General features: G+C 34.2%; 3 protein-coding genes across 3 annotated transcripts; 1 reads left to right on the forward strand and 2 right to left on the reverse strand.

The window, feature by feature from the left end:
* Positions 1-5395: 5395 nt before the first annotated feature.
* LOC125837974 ((2Z,6Z)-farnesyl diphosphate synthase CPT6, chloroplastic-like) lies at positions 5396-6408 on the forward strand. The gene is made up of 3 exons (XM_049517041.1): positions 5396-5740; positions 5847-5902; positions 5964-6408. Exons 1-3 carry the CDS (start codon positions 5396-5398, stop codon positions 6406-6408), a joined length of 846 nt encoding a protein of 281 aa, XP_049372998.1.
* Positions 6409-13021: 6613 nt separating this feature from the next.
* LOC125838046 (pentatricopeptide repeat-containing protein At5g15340, mitochondrial) lies at positions 13022-15162 on the reverse strand. The gene has a single exon (XM_049517103.1). It carries the CDS (start codon positions 15103-15105, stop codon positions 13207-13209), a length of 1899 nt encoding a protein of 632 aa, XP_049373060.1. The 5' UTR covers positions 15106-15162; the 3' UTR covers positions 13022-13206.
* Positions 15163-20010: 4848 nt separating this feature from the next.
* LOC125837975 (sesquiterpene synthase 9-like) lies at positions 20011-21106 on the reverse strand. The gene is made up of 4 exons (XM_049517042.1): positions 21012-21106; positions 20795-20858; positions 20553-20648; positions 20011-20307 (listed from the first exon to the last, which is right to left on the reverse strand). Exons 1-4 carry the CDS (start codon positions 21104-21106, stop codon positions 20011-20013), a joined length of 552 nt encoding a protein of 183 aa, XP_049372999.1.
* Positions 21107-25952: the final 4846 nt, after the last annotated feature.

Consider the following 25952-nt stretch of genomic DNA (forward strand, 5'->3'; position numbering starts at 1 on the left):
TGATTACTGTTTAGAGTTATGCAGGTATTAGTTATACAGGGTTTAGTTATGCAGGTATTAGTTATGCAGGTATTAATTATGCAGGGTTTAGTTATGCAGGTATTAGTTATGCATGTATTAGTTATGCAGGGTTTAATTATACGGGTATTAGCTATGTGGATATTAGTTATGTAGAGATTACAATACATGAATTATTAACTATTATATTAAACTTGTAGTAAATTATTAATATATATTATTTACAAAATAATAATACATGTTAATAAAATGTGGAATATATTGAATAATATACAATGCTAATATTTTTAAATTTTTTTTAATCAACATTGGACCATGTCCATTTATTCATCAAATAAAAATGTGTCCAAATAAGGTCCAAGAGTGACCAAGTCGGTCAACAAAATAGTCAAAACAAAAACAACTAGAAATAATCTAATTTGGATACAAAAAAAATCCTAAACTGATAGAACAACTCCAGCATAATGCTAATATTTGATTAGCATATGTACCGTCAAAAAATATACAATCAAATCTCTAATATTAAAAAAATATTTATATTTGCATAAATAAATAAAAACGGTAAATATATATAAAAAATGAAAATAGTCTATAAATAAAAAGAAATAAAAACAACAAATGTAGATAGGAAAACAGTAAAGTTTCTAATTAAATAAAATAAATTAAAAGAAATGAAAATGATCTATATATAAAAAGAATAAAAACAACAAACGTATATAGGAAACAGTAAAGTTTCCAATTAAAAAATAAAAAATAAATTAATAGGGTAAATATGTAATCTATCATTTTAATACATGTATAACTAATACCCACATAACTTATTCCACCTTCTACCCTGCATAACTTTATACATAGATTTCCTCATAAGTTATGTTGGTATTAATTATGTAGGACTACAAATAATGCAACCAAACACCGCATAAATTAATACATGAATAACTTTTATACAACATTTAAATTCTTACCAACCAAACATGGTATAAGTTATGCTGACTTTTATACCTAATACAAAACTTCTACCAAACACAGTAAAACTAATGTAACTTTTTATACATGAATAAGATGTTTTTTATACAGTAACCAAACGACCCCTAAGATTATAGAATTGTATACGTTAAACATATTGACAAATATAGCTCTTAAAATTTAGACGGACTCAATAATTTTTCTTTTTATTATGTATTTGTATTAGGATATTTATTAAATATATGTCTGATTATAAGTTTGATGGTAAGTTTGAACTAAAAAAGTTCTAAATTCTGGTTGAGTTTCTGCACGTACACATTTGTTTAGTCTCTTATCACACGTAAACGCCATGTATTGAAATTATTATTAATTTATTTAAATAATAAATAATAATATCAATTGAGGTTATTTATGTGTGATATTAGAGAATATATGAATGTGTGGTTTTAATTTTTTATTCCGTGGTCCAACTAAAGTTAGAGATAATACAACAAATTAAGGAGATCTAAATTATCTTGTTGAGTTGTCAAAAATTGAAGCACATGGTCATATTCATTCCTCTTTCCCCAAGGCCTAGCTCAAGTGGAAAAGGGTGGAGAATTTGTGGCTTAGGTCCCAGGTTCAAGCCCCATACCATGCAAAGAGAAGCCCAGTATTTAAGTGGAAAAGGGTAGAGGGGTGGGCCCATTATCCACCGAGTTTAGAAGGCTGTGATTGGTCCAAAAGGTCGGTCACAGATGGATTTCTCGGTTCTTAAAAGAAAATGTCTTGTTGATTTGTCAAAAATTGAAGCACATGGTCATATTCATTTCTCTTTCACTTAGAACCGTTCAGCCCCCAAGGCCTAGCCCAAGTGGCAAAAGGTGGAGGATTTTGTGGCTTAGGTCGCAAGTTCAAGTCTCACGCCATGCAAAGCGAAGCCCGGTATTTAAGTGGAGAAGGGTAGAGGGGTGGTCCCATTATCCACCGATTTAGAAGGCTGTGATTGGTCCAAAGGGCGGGTCACAGACGGATTTCTAGGTTATCAAAAAAAAATATCTTGTTTTTGTCAAAAATTGAAGCACATGGTCATATTCATTTGTCTTTCACTTAGAACCTTTCTGCCCCCAAGACCTAGCTCAAGTGGCAAAAGATGGAGGATTTGTGGCTTAGGTCGCAGGTTCAAGCCCCATACCATGCAAAGTGAAGCCCGGTATTTAAGCGGAGAAGGGTAGAGGGGTGGGCCCATTATCCACCGAGTTTAGAAGGCTGTGATTGGTCCAAAATACGGGTCACAAATGGATTTCTCGGTTATAAAAAAAATCTTATTGATTTGTCAAAAATTGAAGCACATGGTCATATTCATTTCTATTTCACTTAGAACCTTTCATCCCCCAAGGCATAGCTCAAGTGGCAAAATGTGGAGGATTTGTGGCTTAGGTCGCAGGTTCAATCCCCACACCATGCAAAGTGAAGCCCGGTATTTAAGTGGAGAAGAGTAGATGGGTGGTCCCATTATCCACCGAATTTAGAAGTCTTTGATAGGTCCACAGGGCGCGTCATAGACGAATTTCTCAGTTATAAAAAAAAAAGTATCTTGTTGAGTTGTCAAAAATTGAAGCACATGGTCATATTCATTTCACTTTCACTTAGAACCTTTCAGCCCCAAGGCCTAGCTCAATTGGCAAAAGGTGGAGGATTTGTGGCTTATGTCGCAGGTTCAAGCCCCATAACATGCAAAGCGAAGCCCGATATTTAAGTTGAGAGGGGTAGAGGGGTGGGCCCATTATCCACCGAGATTAGAAGGCTGTGATTGGTCCAAAAAGTGGGTCACAGATGGATTTCTCGATTATAAAAATAAATATCTTATTGATTTGTCAAAAATTGAAGCACATGGTCATATTCATTTTTTCTTTCACTTAGAACCTTTCAGCCCCCAAGGCCTAGCTCAAGTGGCAAAAGATGGAGGATTTGTGGCTTAGGTCGCAGGTTCAAGCCCCACACCATGCAAGCGAAATCTGGTATTTAAGTGGAGAAGGGTAGAGGGGTGGTCCCATTATCCATCGAGTTTAGAAGGCTGTGATTGTTCCAAAGGGCGGGTCACAGACGGATTTCTCAGTTATCAAAAAAAATAATATCTTGTTGTGTTGTCAAAAATTGAAGCACATGGTCATATTCATTTCTCTTTCACTTTGAACCTTTCAACCCCCAATTAAGGCCTAGCTCAAGTGGCAAAAGGTGGAGGATTTGTGGCTTAGGTCGCCGGTTCAAACCCCATACCATGCAAAGTGAAGCCCGGTATTTAAGTGGAGAAGGGTAGAGGGCTAGGCCCATTATCCACCGAGTTTAGAATGGTGTGATTGGTCCAAAAGGCAGGTCACAAATGTATTTCTCGGTTATAAAAAAAATATCTTATTAATTTGTCAAAAATTGAAGCACATGGTCATATTCATTTTCTCTTTCACTTAGAACCTTTCAGCCCCCAAGGCCAAGCTCAAGTGGCAAAAGGTGGAGGATTTGCGGCTTAGGTCGCAGGTTCAAGCCCACACCATGCAAGCGAAACCCGGTATTTAAGTGGAGAAGGGTAGAGGGGTGGTCCCATTATCCATCGAGTTTAGAAGGCTGTGATTGGTCCAAAGGGCGGGTCACAGGCGGATTTCTCAGTTATCAAAAAAAATAATATCTTGTTGTGTTGTCAAAAATTGAAGCACATGGTCATATTCATTTCTCTTTCACTTTGAACCTTTCAACCCCCAATTAAGGCCTAGCTCAAGGGGCAAAAGGTGGAGGATTTGTGGCTTAGGTCGCAGGTTCAAATCGCATACCATGCAAAGTGAAGCCCGGTATTTAAGTGGAGAAAGGTAGAGGGGTGGGCCCATTATCCACCGAGTTTAGAATGGTGTGATTGGTCCAAAAGGCGGGTCACAGACGAATTTCTCTGTTATAAAAAAAATACCTTATTGATTTGTCAAAAATTGAATCACATGGTCATATTCATTTCTCTTTCACTTAGAACTTTTCAGCCCCCAAGGCCTAGCTCAAGTGGCAAAAGGTGGAAGATTTGTGGCTTAGGTCGCAGGTTCAAGCCCCACACCATGCAAAGCGAAGCCCGGTATTCAAGTGGAGAAGAGTAGAGGGGTGGTCCCATTATCCACCGAGTTTAGAAGGCTGTGATTGGTCCAAAGGGCGGGTCACAGACGGATTTCTCGGTTATCAAAAAAATAAAAAATCTTGTTGAGTTGTCAAAAATTGAAGCACATGGTCATATTCATTTCTCTTTCAGTTAGAACCTTTCATTTCAATCTGACGTATGATGGGTTTGGTACGAAGGAAAATGTGTTTTATGAAAAATGTTTTCTAAGAAATATATTTTAGAAAAATAAGTGAAGTCTGGAGCTTATTGCAATATGTCCTCAATGCAATCACGAACCAAAATGATCCAATGAATACACAAATATGCAATTTATCTTTATGCAATCCTTCCTCTCCATGATTCCAAAGTAGCACTTATTTACACTACCACATGAGATAAGAGAAAAGTACGAGCATATTTACTATCTTCAATTGTTCACAGTTTGATTCATTTTAAAAAGGCTTTGAACATTTCCGTATTGGTTCCCATAAATCAGGATTATGGCTAACTTACAAAAGAAAAGGGGAAAAAAGAATTGATAGCAATGCTACTTATACATATGAAGATTTGGCATAAACACCAGCATTGCTGGTTTTTTTTTATAACTTTCATGTAGTTTAGTAGGGAAGCAAAAAAAATTATGTCTCAGCAGGAAATGGAATATTTTAGCCAAAATGGAAAAATATAAAACAAGCAGTGGGAAACATGGAAAATGATAAAAATTCTAGATTTTCCTCCCTATTGTAATTGATGATGGACAGAATTTTTTCCTCCCTTCCTTGGTTAATGGTAGTAAAGATTCAACAAGCAAAAAGGAAGAGGATATTTCTCACTATGATACTCTGTGTGTTGCTCCAATTGCACACGCAAGTGTACGTGGTATAGTGGCTCTTAAAAGAATTGGATTATTGAACCAAATGACTTGTCAATTAACTATTTACTAAATTATATATACTAGTCTAATTATTTATTTAAGAGTGCCAAAAGTGTTTGATCAAAATATTGGTTGATCAAAATATCTTTTAAATATTGATCAATCGGCTTTTATACCCTCTTGAATTGTGTTGTTAATTTTAATGCAATCTATAATGCGATAACTTTATAAACATATTTTGAAATAAAACTGTTTTCAATTATAAAAATATGACATTTTCTATTAGATAGATTAACAATATATTTTTTTAAATGTGTCGTATAAATTGAAACAGTGCGTGTAACTCACATCATATATATGCCTATTTATTTGGTGCATCTGTGCCCGCCAACACCCATGAACAAACAAAGTTTAGTGAAAATTAAATGAGTTCTTTGTTAGTACTCCCCCAAGCCCAGTTCTTCCCAGTATCATGTAATTTGGATCGTCGTCTTCTATCGACGAAATCATCAGATATATTTAGGTATGGCCATTTCTCCAAGAGTTTGAGGCATGATGATCAATTAGTTCATCCAGAATTTACCCCTAAACACGTCGCTATAATAATGGATGGGAACAGAAGATGGGCTAAAGCAAGAGGATTACCTGTGCAAGAGGGTCACAAATTTCTTACTCCTAATCTTAAGAATATTTGTAATGTTTCTACCAAACTTGGAATACAAGTTATCACTGCTTTTGCTTTCTCTACTGAAAACTGGAATCGTTCTAAGGTATACTACTTCCTTTGCCCCAATTTATGTGGAGTAGCCGAGTTTAAAACTATTATTAAGTATTTAATTTGTGTGGCTAGCTAGTAACAATTTGCACTTTGTGCAGGAGGAGGTTGATTTTTTGATGAAACTGTTTGAACAGTTCTTTGAAGAATTTATGAGGTACTTACTTGTATATATGAGATAGAAATTTCAATTTTCTCATTAGTTTAAACTAACACAGGTTTGGTGGAGTACGTGTGTCTGTTATTGGAGGTAGATCCAAACTTCCGATAAAATTACAGAAAGGCATAGAGTTAACAGAAGAGGCGACCAAAGGCAATGAAGGACTTCATCTTACGATGGCACTAAACTATGGAGGAAAATATGACATGTTACAAGCAACCAAGAGCATTGCCAGTAAAGTGAAGGATGGTCTTATAAATTTAGAGGATATCAACAACAAATTATTTGAGCAAGAACTCGCTACCAAGTGTGCTAAAACACCTGATTTAGTCATAAGAACTGGGGGAGAACAGAGGCTCAGTAACTTCTTATTGTGGCAGCTCGCTTACTCTGAATTGTACTTTACAAAGACGCTGTTTCCTGATTTTGGAGAAGAACCTTTCAAGGAGGCCATACTTTCCTTTCAGCAAAGACACAGACGTTTTGGTGGACACACATATTGAAACTCCTTTTGTTATTTCCTAATTCTCTTATTGTATGTATGTGTGTTAGTATTTCGTGATCTGCAATATCCTCTCAAAATGTATCAGCCAAATTGATGGTTTGAAGCAAGTGAAATACAAGAAAGAAACAACCTTCGGGGGTAAAATATCCTCTTACAACTTCTGTTTGTTAAGAGGGTTTTAAGACTTGAGAATATGAATGAATGCCAGAGAATAATTGCTTATAAACAAGTTAACATGATATACTATTATATTTTTCAGACTTACAAGACTTCAACCTAAGTTCATCAAACTGAAGTGTAAGATTTTCAAAATGAAATAATGGACAGACAAATCTCAATAGGCTAGAGAATTACCCATATTTGCACATCACTTTCAAATGACATCACTGTCAAATCTAGAACTGATTTTTTTCTTCTCTTTTTTTTTTTTTTGGTTTGAAAAGTTCATGTCTGGAGCTTATTCTATGTCCTCAATACAATCACAAACCAAAATGATCCAATGAATACACAAATATGCAATTTATCCTGTTTAATCACAACTTTATGCAATCAATTCCTCTCCGTGATTCCAAAGTAGCACTTATTTACACTACCATATGAGATAAGAAAAAAGTGCGAGCATATTTACTATCTTCAATTGTTCACAGTTTGATTCATTTTAAAAAGGCTTTGAACATTTCCATATTGGTTCCCATAAATCAGGATTATGGCTAACTTACAAAATGAAAGGGGAAAAAAGAACTGATAGCAATGCTAGTTATACATATGAAGATAAACACCAGCATTGCTAGCATTTTTTTTTAACTTTCATCTAGTTTAGTAGGGAAGCAAAAAAAATTATGTCTCAGTAGGAAATGGAATGTTTTAGCCAAAATGGAAAAATATGACACAAGCAGTGGAAAACATGGAAAATGATAAAAATTCTAGATTTTCCTCCCTATTGTACTTGATGATGGACAGAATTTTTTTTCCTCCCTTCCTTGGCTAATGGTAGTAAAGATTCGACAAAAAGGAAGAGGATATTTATCACTATGATACTCTGTGTGTTGCTCCCAATTGCGCACGCAAGTGTACGTGGTCGCACAAGTAATATAGTGGCTCTTAAAAGAACCGGATTACGAATCCAAAGGACTTGTCAATTAACTATTTACTAAATTATACTAATTTAATTATCTATATCTATATTACCTTAAAAGCATGAACTCCTAACTTGAATGTTAAATTACTATAATATCCCTAGCTTAGGTTGTGACTTTTTCGATGACTTGTGACTTTTTCAATAAGTTGTGACTTTTTTCAAAGGGTTGTGATTTTTCGATGAGTTGTGACTTTTCCAAAGAGTTAAGTTGTGACTTTTTAAAAAAGTTGTATCTTTTTCAAAATGTTGTGACTTCTCGGAAAGGTCATGATTTTTCAGATAAGACACAAAAAATATTTATTCATACTATCCTTTGTTGACTATAAATAGAGGGATTTCCTCTCATTTTTCAACCACATTTTTTTTCTAATCTTCTGCTTTTCTTCTTCTTCTTGCATTTTAAATTTTTTTGTATGATTTATTGTCGTTTAGTGAGTTCGAAGTTTAGCAGAATATGAGGTACCACTATTCTAATGAAGTAAGTCGTTTATCCTAAGAAGGTATATTTCATAACCTCAAGTACTTGAGAAAAATAATATAATTTTTATGATATAATACTTATTTTTTTGCTTAATATATACATTAGTATGTAATGTTCCAATATATGAAGTTAGCATGATGTAGTCTAAATTCATTTGTTTTTGTTAACAATTTCTCTTGTGATGTAGATATATGATTCTGAATATCTTTTTCCAAAATTTAGAGAATTGTCACGATTTGTTTTTGATGCTCAAGACAAAATAATGACTTTATTTATCAATGCTACTTATGTGATTTAGACTCTCAGGAATTTTTCTTCAAAATAGTTATTACTATATAAACATTTCCCTTTTGTTTTACTTATTTACTATATCTTAATATTTCTGTATTTTAGACGAAAAAAAGTTCATATGACTTGTAATAAGGCCAGTTGAAGTTTGTATTAGTTTAATTTTTATTATTTATTTAATTGCTAATTTTATGAGATAAATATTTTTATTAATGCAAATATATATTTATTAGTTCACCTGCTTGCATACAGTCCCCTGAAAATTGTAAACATGTACTTTACACCACTAATCAACTTTGTTTCTTCCCCGTGAAGCATTACTTATATAGCCTAATATTGATTCACCTGCTCACATACAATCCCCTCGCAATTTAAACAACTTTATATTTATATGTTACTTCTAACCTTAGTTTAGCCGCACTTTACATATTAATGATACCCTCTTTTATGCATCAAATCCCTGCTTAATCATGCAGATTTCGACCATTTGCTGCCCTCATCAATGGTACTAATACACAATAACGCCAAGAATTAATATTGTCACTCAATGGTAGTCATCAAGCTCCAATCCACATGTCAACTGAAATTGAACTAGCACAATGGAATGTATCGATAAACAAGATACAAAAACAGTCCGTCAATTCGGTGATGAGAGTCTTAGTTATTTGAAGGGGTTCAATAATACCTTACAAGAATTCAAGGCATGAAGGGACTTTCAGAACAATAATATTAGTTAACGAAGAGGTAATAACATTGACATTTTTACTTACCTCATTATTTTATTGTTCATGTTTATTGTACTTATATCCCCACCCCTTTGCACAATAATAGGTATAAAAATTCAAGCAACACTATTTAATAAACATATCGAAATATGGAAGGACTCCTTGAAACAAAATAAGAGTTACTACATTGCTAAAGGACGCTTAGATCGCGTCAACCCCAACTACTATTCCATACATAAAGAAGTTTAATTGGCATTTACAGATAACACAATCATAAAGGCGGCTGACATTGAGGTTTCAACACACACATTCTCTGTTGGCTTTGTATCATTAGATCATGTCGATAAATTACCTAATGGTGCTATTCTAGGTAACTATCCACCCAAATAATTTGTTATTTAATTTCATGTTGCATTACGTAATCGCTATCACTAATTTACATTACCTATTCTAAAATTTGATTTGTGTTTTAGTTTCAATGAATCCCCTCATTCAAAAAGAATATAGCAAGAGACAGGAGATACTTGTTGCAAATGAGCAGTATGTTTTGAAGATTCTTAATCTACCACCAATATAGAGATATGGTGAAGTATTGACATTTCGCTTTTACTTGATAACCCAACATGGAGCATACAACTGTTACTTTATGAGAAGATTTTGCAGAAAATGACGGTGTTTTTCTAGAAAAGATGAAAGATGATAAACCTATACTTGGCTTATGTGACGTTAGAATCTCAATCTATAAAAGTATTGGCCATACTACTTTATGTTTTTATAATAAACTGAGTATAGTTGTTGTTTCAAATTTGAAACAAGCTCTCGTCACACTAGGCACTTTTGAAATATCTACTATTTCCATACGTAGCGTCTTGATCAATCCATAGTTTCAAAAAACCACGGACCTGGTACATTACATTAATCACACATATGTTCTACAATGTTATTAAACCCGATTGTCACAACTAATGTACATACTATACTTTTGCATTGTAGGCAGGTTACTTTTAAAGTTTCTATAACATGACACAATTGTTCTATTATCATTGTTGGGTTATTACATACTAAAATTCCTAAGTTCCCAAAAACTTTGCACCGAGCACATCTCACTCAAAATTGGTGATACAGTTAACTAATCTCATAGAAAATACAGGCGTGAAATGGTAAAGGCCGAAAATAAAGATTTTATGGTAACACCAAGTAAGGATATGAGAAGAGCCATAGAAGTTTCGTTGATATATATATATATATATATATATATATATATATATATATATATATATTATGGATTGATTGCTATCTTATTCACAAGTACATACTATCCTATACTTCTACTCTCTAAAAATAATAACCATTTTAATATCAGAAATATAATCACAAAGATGAGCCGTGGTATTCGTCTTGCAAAAAGTGCAGCAAAAAAAGTGAAAGTCATAGAACATATTGTATCTTGTAACAATTGCGACAATGAGAATGTAGAATATGAAATGAGGTTAGACTTAGTAAAAACTCCATTCTATATTTACTAATTAGAAAACAAATTAACTTTTACTTTTAAATAACTCCCCTTTTTAAACAGATACTGCTTACGACTTGAAGTGCATGGTGGAAACAACGTGCTCGAGCTATACTAATTGAGGCGGCTAATTATTTACTAGGCTGTAGTGTGCAATACTACATAGAATCGACCTCAATAAAGATATGAACTATATTTATACCTAAACACCTTAACGCCCATTGGACTTCGCCGCATAGGTACATTGTCTAATTCGTCCTAATTTTTACAGTTCATAGCACAAAAGAAAAAAAAAGAATTACCCGATTACATATACATAACAATTGATGATTCTGTAAATTTATGCATTAGGTTAGTTTTGAAAGAAAATGCGTCCATCATGCTGCTAAGAAAACTGGACCCATCAAATGGCTTATGCAATGGGACATGGTTGATTTGTAGAGGCTCTGGCGAGAATGTCATACACGCAGAAAAAAAAACAGGTCAATATGCCACAAACCATGTGTTTACTCCAACAATACAACTATCACCCTCCCTCCCCCCACGAAAATGAAGCTAAGGATACCCTTTCAAATTTATTCGCAAAAAATTTCCAATACTTCTATGTTTTTGCAATGATGATAAATAAAGCTAAATGTCAAACGATGTCAAATGTAGGAGTATACCTACCACAACATGCTTTCTCGCATGGTAAACTATACGTTGCACTATCTAGAGGAATATCTATGCCAACAAAAAAAGTGCAAGTTATGACTAAACAACCAGATTGATGCACCGAGAGATGCACAAGAAATACTGTCTACAAGAAAGTATTTGGTGAAATTTGATTAATACCAAAATTGTAAGAAATCAAACAAGAAAAAACAAAAGGCAACATATAGTTCTAATGTTGGACGAATTCTTAGGTTTGGTGGAAGAGGAGATGATATGAAAAACACCAGACAGCTACCACATAAGACATTACTTTGGTGTATATAAAGTTATTCAAATACAGGGTACACTGAATTACAACTAATAAAAAGGAACATACAATTCATGACACGACATAACTAAGAGGACAAATTGTTAATTCATGCACAATTACTTACTAACAAATTGCCTAAGAACAATTTAAGAATACGACGTTCGTCAATACATGCCCAACAAGCAATAAAAGGCAAATAGATTGGCCATTCACTTAGTATGACGTAGTGCAATATTAAATACATATGTATATGTTGAAAGCCTAAAATATACATAAAAAGATAAAATATCTCGTGTATAGGGATCTCATGACTTGATCTACACGTGCAACACACGTGTAGTGAATCTAGTTTATTTAAAAGTACCAAAAGAATTTGATTTTTATTTAAATACTAAGAATGCAGGAATGAAATAATAAAATTACTTACAGTGATTTGGAAAATTCCAGGGTTGCAACATGTATAGATTTCATGTATCACATCTCATGCATGAACTAACTATGGTTATCAAATTACTGATTTACAGGATTGATTTTATGATTATGGTCTCCCGACCTCTAATCGCCTACTCCAATTAGTTGTCTAACTACATCGTTGAGCGGGGATAGACAGTCCTAATTGGCGAGCATTTATATTTCATCATGTTTCGTAACCAAGCTAGGTGTTCGTCCCGGCGTCACTCCTAAACACAAATCAACTCAATTTAATGGAAGATCAAGCTTTCTGTATCCTTTGGTCAATCTATCTTAGCGTCTCCCGAGTTTAAGAATAGACAAGAGATTTATCTCTATGATGGCTAGTCAAGAAATACTAAAACAAGAACACAAAAGTAATTTAAAGTGATAACCAACATTAATTCAAAACAATCGATGTTCAACAATTACCCGTAGCTACAGCCCCAGATCACCGTGCATGCTATGCAAATTACAGACTTGGATACTAGCACTAAGATCTACTATCTTTTCTATTTATGATAAGCATAATTCCACCTTCTGTGTAATTTTAATGAGAATTGTGTGAAAGAAGTGAAGAATGAAGAGAGGCTTCCAGCATCAGTAGTAGATGAAAATCACACGGTAAAAAATCAACTAAATTAATGAGAATTGTGTGAAGAACCTCTTTAGCTTCTTCTGTGAGTTTGTTCCCCAGCGTCTTCAACATCAGTACAGTTTTTGGTGTGGATTTCCATAAAAGCATCAGCTGCCGGGTTCTAGGATGAGTGAAGGCCAAGGAAAATTATGTTACCTTCTTGACTCCATTTATACAGCACCAGCAGAAGGTGGGGAGACCTCAATATTCCTCCTCTGTGACAGTGACTCAGCATTACATTCTAACTCATCTATACTACTGACGTTCTTTATTGAGCTTTGCACTTTCTTGCTGATTCCATTAAACATTAGAGTCGCAGAGCCATTATGACCAGCATACATCTCAGTATTCGGTTAGACGAACCATTAAGATTTTCTGAATCTGTCGCTCTATTCTCACTGTATATGCTTGTATTTTCATTTCCCACTGGAGGAATATGTTTATCTATCCTATAATTCCTCTCTCAGAATTTCCCATTCTACACCTCACTCAAAAGTCCCTCAAAGGGCCCAATCAACCACAACTAGAATTTTCATACATGATTTTGAATTAACAAACTATTCATAGGTTTTAGGCTTTCATGTAGCACTTTGGGTTTTGTCACCAATAGTCAAAACAAGAGCATGAACCCAGCTTGAAACGGTGAAAGCGATTACGATCTCTAATTACAATTTCTCTATTGTAAACTTTGGAAACAACCTTCATGGCTGAATGACAATCTTGGCATATCCTTAAATTCTTGAAAATGTAAAGAGGCATGCCAGCTTGTGTACTTATGAGTCCAAAACAAACAGCCAGCTTCTCGCTGTGAGAGAACAAAGCCTGTTCCTTTTCCTCCTGGTCGTAACCATAATAATCTCCATCATTAGATCCTGAAAACTTTTCGCAGGTTGTGTCTGGTGCATAACCAGCCAATCTTATTTTTCGAATCATCTCATCCAACATCATATATATCTCTTCACTTTGCGGATGCAATTTATCCCCTGCACTGAAGCAATGGATTTGACCACCAACATAAATAGAACTAATGCCAGGAACTTTTCTGACACCTCTGCTTCTGAGAACTACTCGAATAGAATTTGCCTTGTCATTTCTTCCAGCTAAAGAGTACATATTTGAAAGCAAAACATGATACTCGGTATTATTAGGATACATTTGGACCAGCTCTTTAATTAGGCACTCCCCCAGCTCGAGGTTCTTATGGAAACTGCAGGAGCCTAATAGTGATCCCAACACAACTTCATTGGGGGGAATCGTCATTCTCCTTATTATGGATTCTGCTTCTTCAAGGTGTCCTGCCCGACCCAAAAGATCCACAACACAAGAATAGTGCTCTATAGAAGGCTTTATTCCATACGTCGATTCAAGGCTATAGAAAAGATGTCGACCTTGATCAACCAAACCTGAGTGACTACAAGCACTTAATATAGCTGTAAATGTTACATCATCCGGTTTGACCTCTCTAATCATCTGACCAAACAAATCCAACACCATATCTCCCTTTCCCTGCATTGCCAGTCCACTAAGCATAGCATTCCATGTAATCACATTCCTTCGAGGCATCACAAGGAAAACTCGAAAAGCATCATCAATCCTGCCACACTTAGCATACATATTAATCAAGGTTGTTGCCACAACTATATCTATTTCATGTTCTATCATCTTCAAAGCATACACGTGTACCCATTTACCCACCAAAACATTCCCCGACTGTGCACAAGCTGATAATAATGAACTCAATGTTACAAAATTCAACTCAAATCCAGATTCAAACAACATTTCACGTAGAAGCCCAAAAGCTTCCTTCGTTAAACCATTCTCAATATACGCTGCAATCATTACTGTCCAAGCTACTTCATTCCTCTCAGGCATCTTATCGAACAACAACCTTGCATTTTCAAAACCTTCCCACTTCACCACTCCCCCCAAAACCACAGTCCAAGAAACAACACTCTTTTCTCCCATCTCACTAAAAATCCTTCTTGTTTTATCAATTAACCCACACTTCACATACATATCCATTACAGCATTACACGCTTTAATACTCGAACTAAAACCCATTTTTACCATACAACCATGTCCCTGAATGCCAAACTGTTCACACCCCATTTTGGCGCTTGCAAGGAATACAACCACCATAGTATACTCATCAATCAAAACATCACTCTTCCTCATATGAACAAACAAGTTGAGGCCATCAAGAGGGAATCCCCCGCGAGCATAGCACCCCATTAATGTTGTCCAGTCGACAGTGTCTTTGTATGAAAGAGGAATTTCATCAAACACCTTACGTGCATAGAGAACAGACCCACACGCTGCATACACGTTGAGAATAGCATTACGGAGAAATGTATTTTGACAAGTTACAAGACCTGTGGTGACGATGGAAGCATGAAGCTTCTTACCAACGTCCAAAGCTGAACATCTAGCGCAAGTTCTGAAAAGGGTCCGATAATGGCGAGCAAGCAGTGAGAGAGTACACTCTGTTTGCCATATCATGAGAAAGCTACTAGTGTACTTGTTTCACAAATGAATCTAAATTCAGCATATAAATAATTGTAATGAAATATTACAAAGTTTCGGCCCGATTTCAGTGCAAATCGTTAAGGTCCAAAGTTTTACAGTTTTTTTCAAACAGTGCACTAGTGGCTGGAAGTTTGGAGGGCACAAATTGATGAAAGAAAGGCTTTTAATTTATTTCTCTTCTCTATGTTAAGCCCACAAATGATGTTTCTTAAATAGACGTATCATTTATGTTTTTCATTTATCGTAAGAATGTAAAAGTTAAAGTAAAATTAATGTAATGAAATATTATTCTACAAATTGTCATAATGCAAAGTAACTTTTAAGTTTCTCATGAATTCATATCTTCTCATTCTAAAGTTACAAATTAATAAAGGGGCACTTGAATAAATGTGAACCATTTATAAAGAGGTAATCTTCCTATTATATATATATATATATATATATATATATATATATATATATATATATATATATATATATTTACAACTTAAGAATGTTTACGTAGATTAATTATAAAATGTTATTATCCTTTGCATTAATTAAAAAAATATCCACAATCCAAGACTAGTGCAAAAATAAAGAATAGGAATAATTTTTGGGAGCAAAAAAATAAAAACATGTACTTAAATATCTATATCTATATTACCTTAAAGCATGAACTCCTAGCTTGAATGTTAAATTACTATAATATTCCAAAGTGTTGTGACTTCTCGGAAAGGTCATGATTTTTCAGATAAGACACAATTTTTTTTTGTTCATACTACTCTTTGTTGACTATAAATAGATGGACTTCCTCTCATTTTTCAACCACATTTTTTCTAATCTTCTACTCTTCTTCTTCTTCTTCTTCTTGCATTTTAAATTTTTTTGTGTGATTTATTGTCGTTGAGTGAGTTCGAAATTTAGAATAATATGAGGTACCATTATTCTGATGAAGTAAGTCGTTCTATCCTAAGAGGGTATATTCCATAACCTCGAGTACTTGAGGAAAATAATATAATTTTTATGATATAATAATTATTTTTTTGCTTAATATATACATTAGTATGTAATGTTCCAATATATGAAGTTAACATAATGTAGTCTAAATTCATTTGTTTTTGTTAACAATTTCTCTTGTGATGTAGATATATGCTTTTGAATATCTTTTTCCAAAATCTAGAGAATTGTCACGATTGGTTTTTGATGCTCAAGACAAAAGAATGAATTTATTTATCATTGTTACTTATGTGATTTAGACTCTCAGGAAGTTTGCTTCAAAATAGTTATTACTATATAAACATTGCCGTTTTGTTTTACTTATTTATTATTTCTTAATATTTCAGTATTTTAGACGAAGAAAAGTTCATATGACTTTCTATAACGCCAGTTGAAGTTTGTATTAGTTTAATTTTTATTATTTATTTGATAGCTAATTTTATGAGATAAGTATTTTTATTAATGCAATTATATATTTATTAGTTCACCTGCTTGCATACAATCCCCTGGCAATTGTAAACACATACTTTACACCACTAATCAACTTTTTTTCTTCACCATGAAGCATTACTTATACAACCTATTATTGGTTAACCTGCTCACATACAATCTCCTGCCAATTTTAAACACATACTTTACATATATATGTTACTTCTAACCTTACTTTAGATGCACTTTACATCTTAATGATACCCTCCTTTATGTAACAAATCCTTGCCTAATCATGCCGATTTCGACCATTTGCCACCCTCATCAATGGTACTAATAAATAATAACGAATAGAATTAACATTGTCACTCTAATCTCCCAATGGTAGTCATCAAGCTCCATCCCACATGACGACTGAAATTTAACTACCAAATACTATTTGAAGAGGCTAAATATTTACTAGGCTGCAGCGTGCAAGACTACATAGAATCGACCTCAGTAAAGATATGAACTGTATTTATACCTAAACACCTTAATAACCAATGGACTCCGCCGCATAGGTACGTTGTCTAATACATCCTAACTTTTACAGTTATCTTATTGTGATACTTCATAGCACAAAAGAGAAGAAAACAATTGCACGATTACATATACATAACAATTGATGATTCTTTTAATTTTATACATTAGGTTAGTTTTGAAAGAAAATGCTCCCATCATGCTGCTGAGAAAACTGGACCCTTCAAATGGCTTATGCAATGGGGCATGGTTGATTTGTAGAGGCTTTGACGAGAATGTCATATATGCAGAAAAACAACAATACCCTTTCAAATTTATTTGGAAACAATTTCCAATATGTCTATGTTTTTGCAATGATGATAAATAAAGCTAAAGGTCAAACGATATCAAATGTAGGAGTATACCTACCACAACATGCTTTCTCGCATGGCAAACTATATGTTGCACTATCTAGAGGAATATCTATGTCAACAAAAAAAGTGCAGGTCATGACTGAACAACCAGATTGATACACCGGGACATACACAAGAAAATACTGTCTACAAGAAAGTATTAGGTGAGATTTGATTAATACCAAAATTGTAAGAAATCAAACAAGAAAAAACATACACCACACAAGTTGCTAATGAAAATTATATTGGAAGAATTCTTAGTTTTGGTGGAAGAGGAGACGATATGAAAAACAATAGACAGCTACCACAGTAGACATTACTTTTGTGTATATAAAGTTATTCAAATACAGGGTACACTGAATTTCAAATATTAAAAGGGAGCATACACTTCATGACACGACATAACTAAGAGGACAAACTGTTAATTCGTGCACAATTACTTACTAACAAATTGCCTAATAACAATTTAAGAATACGACGTTCGTCACTACATGCCGAACAAGCAAGAAGGCAAATAGATTGGCCATTTACTTAGTATGATGTAGTGCAATATTAAATGCATATTGATATGTTGAAAGCCTAAAATATACATAAAATATAAAATATATCGTGTATAGGGATCTCAGGACTTAACCTACACATGCAACGCACGTGCAGTGAATCTAGTCAATATATATATTTCAAGTTGAGTTGACACATAGTGAAATGAGGCAACAACAAATATCCAAAAAGTGAAGTATTCTTCAATAAAATGAACATAAGTTGAGACCCGACAATACATACTATATCCTTGATATTATGCAAATACTGCTATACTAACATATTATTTTTATGGTAATGCACACACGCCTTGAATCTATGAGTGTTCTAGAAAGATGACCCAAGTCTTTCATAAAAGATGACCACACCATTACACACTCACATAAGTGCTTTCAGAAAGTCTATTTCCTATCAAATAAATTATCTTAAGGCTATAAAATTATTAAGAGAAAAATAAGATCAACCTTATAAATATTATCTTATGTCATAGGGATAGGAAATGAAGTATATATTAAGGGGTCGTTCAATATAATGGATAAGAAGAGTTAATCCCAGGATAATTTTTGAGTGGCCTTTATATAGCTTTGTTTAATTCATACTCACTGAGCCTTGCTGTCCTATATATCAAAATAATTCATGATATTCAGAGCTAATACCTGTAGCTATAATAATGGATGACAACAGGAGATGGGCTAAGTCTAGAGGTTTACCAGTGGAAGAGGGTCACAAATTTCTTACTCCTAAATCCTAATCTCAAGAATATTTGCAACATTTCTTCCAAACTTGGAATACAAGTTATCACTGCTTTTGCTTTCTCTACTCATGAAAACTGTACCCGTTCCAAGGTGCGCCTTTCGTTAAATTGACCTTGCAAATAGTTTCTTCAGAATCAAGAAAATGACTTTTTTAGTGGGAGTAGAAACGGAAAAAAGTTTCAGAAATGATAGTTTTTTTCTCGTCAAGGGGCAGAGGCTAGATATAACTTACCAATTTCTAGATTGCATATAGATGTTTTTGGGACAATAATTATTGTTTACTTACCAAACACGATAAAATAAATAAATTATAAAATGATTAATTTTCAATAAAACAGCAACAACAAGAGCATCCCACAGGTAGAGTCTGACGAGGATAGGGTGTACACAAATCTTATTCCTACTTCATGAAGATGATTAAAGAGGTTGTTTCTGTAATTTTTCAATAGAACATTGTCCGTGAAAACATTTGCACCTATGAAGTTGCATCTTGTATCTATCTATATGATCTTTTTCTGTTTCCATTGTTTAGGCATAATAATTTGATTTTGAGCAGGAGGAGATTGATTTCTTGATGCAACTGTTCTAAGAGTTCTTTGAAGAATTCCTGAGCTACTCCATATTAATTTGCTTTTGTTTTATTGATGATTCTTTTGTCAGTGTAATGTAACATGTCTTATTTGTTAGGTTATTGCTCTCATTTTAATGAACAGTTATCAATAAACTATGGAGTGCACGTTCTGAAAAGGATGCAATAAAGGCGAGCCAGCAAAGAGAAACAGAGAGAGTATACTCTGTTTGCCATATCATGGGAAAGCTAGTATACTCTTTTCACATATGGTTCTAAATTCAGTATACAAATAATTGGAATATGTAATTTGATTAGTGATAAGATGCGGAGAGACGATTCACCAATGTAGCTCGAGAATGAGAATGCATGGTAACTGTTTGTTTACCTATGTCACTGCCATTGAGACAAGTGACCCATTCATGTCCAACTTTGAGAAAAGACTTATTTATGCCATCTGTTAAAAGTTGAGCTCACCCATGCCACTGCTGTGACACAAATAATCCATTCGTGCCATTATTTATAAACAAAAAAACATTTATTATCAAGTTGGTTGAAAACTGCTAACTTGCTCTCAGACATTCGTAAAATGAATCAATGGTTTCATGTAATATCAATTGCATAAACTTCCATTCAAATCCCTTATTTTGCTCCAAATTAATACTTGATCAAAAGTTCATCTGCGTCATTATCATGATCACACATCGATAGATTCAACCAACAACAAGTTAATCATGCTCTTGACATTTCCTCTGGAGTTTGTGTATCCATCTCCCTCTTGGTATAGAGTGTCCATCACGCGTGCACAATTTAAAATTCGTTCGAGGACAAACATTGGTACTTCAGTAGGACGGAATATTAATGTGTTGTTTATATCTTTCCATGCATTCGTGATTTCCTTCTGAAACTCAATGTATGTCTCTTCCTTTGAAGCTCCATATTTTTTCATGTAGCATTCAATAATTGAAGGTATATGTGCTCTTTGTTGTTCAACCTACATGAAATATCTTCAGTACAATTTTTATTACAAAATTAGAAGTGTGATCCTGGGAAACAAAATAAATAGATATTTGTTGTTGTACTTACTTCATGTCCAGTCATATCACACGTTATCCGTTAATTACTGAGATAGATCGAACTATCAAAGGCTCATTTCATCCATTCAAAAGTCTCTCTAGATATAAATTCGTCTATACCGATCAAGGAGGTTGTTGCTGTCATCATATAGCCACAGCTTACAAGTGCATTCTTCATATACTCCTCATAATTCGGAGTATAGCCAGCATCCAACCATTGGGCATCCCTCATAAAGGTTCTCACCTGCAGCTTCTTCATCTAAAATGGAAATTAAATACAAAGTAATTAAGCTAGAAAATAAATATCTTCTTCTTTTGGTATGAAAGATATTCCTTGTCATAAAAGTTTTTATTTCTTCAATTTAACTGAACTGATTTATATATGGGTTAGTCAAGCAATATTACCTCATATTTTGCATAATATATGCGGTCTGATTTACATTCGTTGGCCAGTATTTCCTCCATTTCACTGTAAACATCTAGAAGGGATTGATAAATAGGTCTCATAAATGGAGGTAATGAATCGATCGAAGTAATGTCCCATCGAAAAATCAGGATTTGTATCAGACCTAAAAGCAAACTTTTACGTCACACAATAACAACAGGATTTACAATTAATTACCTCTGGATTGCATCAGTGAAAGGCACAAGTTCGTTTGCATAAGCATCAAAAGTGTCATCAATGACGCTGTCAATCTGAATTACTTTTGTCAGCATTTTTCTCGCACGACTATACTTTGGCTCAAAATACACTCCTAATATCCAAAAATAGCACTCAACCAATTTGTCTCTTCAATATGGATATTTGTTTACAAAATCCAAATCTTTCCACCACCTACATCATATATAAGATTGATTTGTTGCCTTTAATTCTCGTACATTAAACCAAAATTCATAATAAAATTAAGGAAGATAAATCAAATAATGTACCTGGTAAGCTCGCTAAGCTCTCTCTGGTGCAGCTTCTGCAATACATTAAAATTCAATTTCGCAAATCTCAAAAGTAAATCGTTGTGTGCATCAATGCCTTCGTAAATGGATATGTAATTCCTTGATCCCACCCTTGGTGTAGCTTTAAGAATAGGGTACCTTAAGACTTCAGTAACTTGAACTTTTAGTGAGTTGGTCAAGCTGGGGAGCATGAACTCAAGATGATTGGTGGTAAAGGTAAGAGCTTCTTCAAGAATCTCCTTATCGTGCACTCTCAGATGTGATGCTTCATACAAACTCAATAATCCTTGAACATCATTGGTAAGCGTTTCCTTGAATTTTCCATCTTGTTTGGTGAATTGCTTGAAGACATCTGGTCAAACACCATGCATATTTTTAATTTGATAGAAATTAGTTTAGTTAAAATCCAAAACAACATAACCAGTTATATATGTCAAGTCAAAATATGTAAACTTCTCTCTCAGTACAGTATAGTTACAATTAGGAGCAACCAACAAAAAGCTACTGGAAAGGTTGACAACAAAGAAAAAGATAAACTTGAGTATGCTTTGGAAAATAATGAACATCCATCCTCAAGTATCTGATCTATACAGGGAGCAGCCAGCAAAATAAGAAAGAATAATTTAGAGAACAAAGATGAAAGCTAAGGGAGCAGCTACTATATATAAAAGGAATAAACAGATACCAAAGAGAAATGTAAAGATATGACACCTGAGCATAAATCAACCCCAAAAGCTAGCTCATGAGAGGAGGTTTGTCCAAGTTCATATAAGGAAACCAAATTCCTATCCATCTACCGATGTGGGACTTTAACAACTATCCACATACAAAAATGTGTTAAAACAATCAATTTTGGCACATATATATTATGAATGACAAAAATCAAAAAATGGAATCTTGAAAGTGCCTACATACAGAAATGTGGTAAAATAATGTTTTTTGCACATGGTATAAAAGACAAAAATCAAAAAATAAAATCTTAAATAAGTACCCATACATACAAAAATGTGTTAAATCACCCAATTTTTGCACAGAAATTATTAAAGACAAATACCACTATTTTTTCCAACCTGAGAGGTAACATGGATAGTGTTTAATTTTGATAATGGTTCCAAACGTAACGAGAACGGACAAAGCCACATTGCTATGTGCAAATGTATTGAAGGACGAAAAGACCGGAAGGACTACATGGATAGTTTAGGTTTATTTTAAAATGGGTTACTGGGTGGGTTTTTTACCTAGGATGGGTTGGGTAGTTAAATTGGATTTAAAAAAAGAAAAAAAGGTCTGATATACCCTTCAATTTTGTCATTTAGAGTTGATATACTCCAAGCGGCTCATATATACACCCATTATTACACAAATGACTCAGATATACCCCTTTTCTCTAATAGAAATGTATCATTATATTTGTGGTAGATTAAAATATAAAATATTCACGTAACTTTGAAAAGTGAAATATTGTTTTAAAAAATCATCAGAACCAAGCACAATAAAATATTATTTTATATTAAGAGCATGTTTGGCATTGCTGTTGAGAGCCCATAAGCACTTATTTTGAGAATTTTTATTTTTATTTTTTTAAATTAGGTGTTTGGCAAACCTGAAACTGCTTTTAAATAGAAGCAGAAGCAATTTTTCTGCTATTGAGAAGAAGCTAAAAAAATTTGCTTCTTAAAAAGCAGAAGCAGAAATAAAAAATTATTTTGCTTCTTAAATCAGTATATACTCTTATATTATCATTGACTAATGAGTAATTTCTGAACAAGTAACCTTAATGATACCAATACAGTATATATATACTTATTTTGTATCAATTAAGAGAAATGATCAGTTTTAATGATACCAATTTGTATATGATACTGATTTAGTATCAGTTAAACGAAAATTATCAGTCTTAATGAAGGAAGTGTATGGGCTGTAATTATTTATGAGAGATTGAGTATTTCTTGAATTATTTTGAATTTGAGTATGAACATTTAATTGTTTTGTGTTTTATGGCCCATTTATGTAGTTCCTATATCATTCTTGCTCCTATTTGCAACATTCCCTAAACCTGACCACATATTTGTATGATATATTACTTTTTATGAACTTTATTGAGCTCGTTCATATTTGAATTGATTCGATTCGACTTGTTCATTTATCATCTTAATTAGTATGTCTACTTTTTTTTAGTCCGCCTCCGTTGCTAGTTGTATCAATCTATCGAAATATAATTGGAAAAGTATTAAACAAGATAGATAAAATTGTCAATTTATCAAGGCTTATGAACAATTAAAAAATAAATAAATTGAGGTGTTGTTAATCATATACCACAAGCTTTGGAATTTGTACCTAAAAGTATAATTGCAAAGAAGAATGAACAAGAGGCCTTAGCTGTAACATCCGACAATTTAAAATGAATATGAAGAAGCTTGAAATTGGAAGTAGTCCCTTTTGGAAAAAGTTAAGAATCTGGAAATTTGGCTAAGTCCAGAATCTAGAAATTTGGCTAAGTTCAAAACCTGGAAATTTGGTTAAGTGTGGGAAATCAGTGAGTTCTTGGCCAACTTTGAGCAGTCATAACTCTTAGCTCAGGATGATCCAGGAGTAGTTCCAGTTATATTTGGAAATCCCTTGAAACGATCTTTCCAACGCCACCGAGTTTGCTCGATTCCGAGTTTGTATGAGCGAGTTATGCCCTTTGAAAGTTGGGCAGTTGGCAGGGAGTCCGTCCGGAAATTTAAGGGCATTTTGGTCTTTTCACAAATCATTTCTTTTGAGGTTATATTGTTGTGTTAGGCTGATTGTGGATCATTTTTGTTCCATTTTAAAAGAGTAAAGAGTTAGGGTTCTTGAGAGTGAAGAAGAGAAGAAGAGGAGAAGAAGAGGAGAAAGGGAAGATCAAGCAAAGATTCTTCAAGATCATCGTGGATTTTTGTCGGGGGTGATCCCTATCAAGGTATGTGAGTTCTTAGTGTTGGGTGATCCTTTCCTCCTACACACCAAGCTCATTTTTTATGATTTGAGAAAAGATTGGAATTGTTGTTGAAGTTGTTAGTTGTTGATGTTGTTAGTTGTGTTGTTGAAGTTATTGTTGGTTGTGGGACATGATTGGGTTGTGTATTTGAGTTGTAATCTCTTGTATGTTGAGGGATTTTATGATCCTTAGTGTTGGTTGGTTCATACCCCCACACACCAACTCGTTTTTAATTCCAAGAAAAGATTTATTTTGCTTGTTGAAGTTGTTGGTTGTGTTGTTGAAGTTCTTGCTAATTTGGGACAGGATTTGGTTGTGTTTTGAGTGGAATCCACTGTAGGTTGAGGGGTTTATGACCCCAAGTGTTTGGGAAAAGAACCTTTGAAGTTAAGAGGGTTAGAGTTGGCATCATGAAGGAGAAAAGGAAGGCTGCTTTCAGGGAAACAAGTCTGCGTCGCGGCTGTGTTCCCTCTGTGAACAAAATCTGATCTGTTTTCAGAATTTAATTTCAAAATTCTTCTTAAGTTTAGCTGTCCTAAATTATTCCTAATCATCATGGGGTCTTTCCAAACACAAATCATTTGTCACACCCCGAGCCTACACCCTGGGCGGGACCGGCACCTGGAGACCATTGCTGGCCCCAGGCGAACCCTTGGCCTGGCTTTCTTAACTCAGCGGAAACCTAACTCAACAGAATAACTCAACGTCATGCAAAGACATAAACAACTTAACTAATAAAAATATGGCCCAAAGGGCAACTCGAGTCTCAAAATAGAATATTTACACATATATACATATACATGGATAAGAGACTCAAAACTAACTGACTGACTGACTGTCTGACTGTCTATTGAAGCCTCTAATATACTGAGATGGATGTGGGGACAGACCCCGCAACATCCTAATAGAACAAAACTAAGTACACAAAATAATTGAGTCCTCCAGAATGCAAGGAGGCTCACCACAGACTCTGGAGTGCTCAGCTGGATCAACGACGTGCAGGATGCTGATCCGGGGTACCTGTATCTGCATCATAAGACGATGCAGGCCAACTGGCATCAGTACATGGAATGTACGAATATGTGAGATGGAAAAGCTGAACCACAACTTAAGCTTGAAAGGAGAACAAGAGATCACTTACCTTGACTCTGAACGACTCATATACATAACTGGACTCAAAGTAGAGCAATAAGACACGAGCCACACATATAAAGCTTGTAAAAGAATGTAAACAACTTAGATCGTTAAGGATAAAATGACAACAAACTCCACTTTTCTTTTATAAACATAATACAGCTTTTGTGGGAGGTTCTTTAACCGACAACCACCACTACGAGCCTTAGTGATGATACAACGTTTTACCTCACGTTGCCAAAGGACCATCCTATACCTTGCCATCGATATAGGACCTTACTTTTGCTTAGTGGATCCACTAGCCTAATCTTACGTGATCATCTAAATAGAATGATACGTCAAGTCCCATGTTGGCGCATGGTTCTTATGGAGAGTCGAGTTAATATGAACTCGTGTCCCCAATTCGGTGCTCAATACTACTCCCAAAAATACTTCGGCTCATGCTTTTAAAATAACTTCTTTCTTTGACTGAGACGATTACTCAAAACTTAGCCCAAAGGCTCTTTTGGAAAACAT

Source organism: Solanum verrucosum, unplaced genomic scaffold (assembly GCF_900185275.1).
Source record: "Solanum verrucosum unplaced genomic scaffold, falcon-dt-bn FXZP01000079.1, whole genome shotgun sequence".
In the NCBI taxonomy this organism is placed as follows: Eukaryota; Viridiplantae; Streptophyta; class Magnoliopsida; order Solanales; family Solanaceae; genus Solanum; species Solanum verrucosum.

What these genes read in the sequence shown, in the direction of transcription:
- LOC125837974 (XM_049517041.1), top strand. Translation starts at nt 5,396, where the DNA reads ATGAGTTCTTTGTTAGTACTCCCCCAAGCCCAGTTCTTCCCAGTATCA. An exon ending in AAAACTGGAATCGTTCTAAG is followed by an intron (nt 5,741 to 5,846) that starts GTATACTACTTC and finishes CACTTTGTGCAG; the next exon opens with GAGGAGGTTGATTTTTTGAT. An exon ending in TTCTTTGAAGAATTTATGAG is followed by an intron (nt 5,903 to 5,963) that starts GTACTTACTTGT and finishes AAACTAACACAG; the next exon opens with GTTTGGTGGAGTACGTGTGT.
- LOC125838046 (XM_049517103.1), bottom strand. Translation starts at nt 15,105, where the DNA reads ATGATATGGCAAACAGAGTGTACTCTCTCACTGCTTGCTCGCCATTAT.
- LOC125837975 (XM_049517042.1), bottom strand. Translation starts at nt 21,106, where the DNA reads ATGCTGACAAAAGTAATTCAGATTGACAGCGTCATTGATGACACTTTT. An exon ending in TATATTATGCAAAATATGAG is followed by an intron (nt 20,649 to 20,794) that starts GTAATATTGCTT and finishes TTTCCATTTTAG; the next exon opens with ATGAAGAAGCTGCAGGTGAG. An exon ending in AGTATATGAAGAATGCACTT is followed by an intron (nt 20,308 to 20,552) that starts GTAAGCTGTGGC and finishes TATTTCATGTAG; the next exon opens with GTTGAACAACAAAGAGCACA.